This window comes from Carlito syrichta, unplaced genomic scaffold, assembly GCF_000164805.1.
Source record: "Carlito syrichta isolate Samal-C Ts95f unplaced genomic scaffold, Tarsius_syrichta-2.0.1 Scaffold304465, whole genome shotgun sequence".
Lineage (NCBI taxonomy): Eukaryota > Metazoa > Chordata > Mammalia > Primates > Tarsiidae > Carlito > Carlito syrichta.
In genome coordinates, this window is record NW_007248561.1 from 1,118,087 (window position 1) to 1,118,816 (window position 730).

Below are 730 nucleotides of genomic sequence, written 5' to 3' on the forward strand. Positions count from 1 at the left end.
GGCCCCGAGGGACCGGCTGAGGCGGGCGCCGGGGGCCTGCCCTCCCCCGCCCCGTGCCACCGGGCTGAAGGGGGCCACAGAGGCCGAGGGCGGCCACCGGGAGAGAAGACCGACTGCCCTCGTCCTGCGAATCTGGAATCTGTGCCCTGCGCTCTCGCCGCGGCCGCTCCAGCTGTGCCCGAGGTGGAGGCGCGGGGCCCGCGGGGAGCGAGAAGGGGAGAGAAGAGAAGTTGGCGCCTTCTCCAGGGTTCCCACTCCGCGGAGAAACCGGTTCCCAGAACTCGGTCTGCCGCCGGTCATACCGGCAGTCGCGGCGAAACGCGCCCGCGACTCGGCTGGGACTGCAACCCTTCGCCACACTCCGCCAGGTCTGACCTCCCAGGAGCGCGCCAAGGGCCCCTCACCCGCCGCGGCCCGGCTGCCTCCTCCCCAATAAGTAAGGCCCGTGACCCCAGCTTTGGAACTTTGTCCGCCCCGGGACGAGCTCCTGGTGGCCACCCGGCTCGGCAGCCCGGAGAAAGGCGGGGGAAATCTCTCGGGATCGCGTTCAGAGGCCCCACGCCCGCCCCCGCCCGGGCGCACGGAGACCCCCGGCTCCAGGGAGCCCTTACCGATCCGAATGACGTGGGGCATCCCGCGCGAGTCCGGGATCCAGAAGGCGCACACGAGGAGCCCGGCCCAGTATTCCCAAACCAGACTCCGGAGGCGCCGCCAGGGAGCGGTCATCGTT

The 730-nt window shown here is 71.8% G+C and overlaps 1 protein-coding gene across 1 annotated transcript in view; it reads right to left on the reverse strand.

Annotated features, from left to right (window-relative positions):
- Positions 1–730, reverse strand: part of GRIK3 (glutamate ionotropic receptor kainate type subunit 3) — a 226,651-nt gene extending 225,921 nt beyond the window's left edge. The window contains exon 1 of the mRNA XM_008059978.1: positions 612–730. Coding sequence (XP_008058169.1) covers positions 612–726 — 115 coding nt within the window. The 5' untranslated portion in view covers positions 727–730. The remainder of the gene's footprint in view (positions 1–611) is intronic.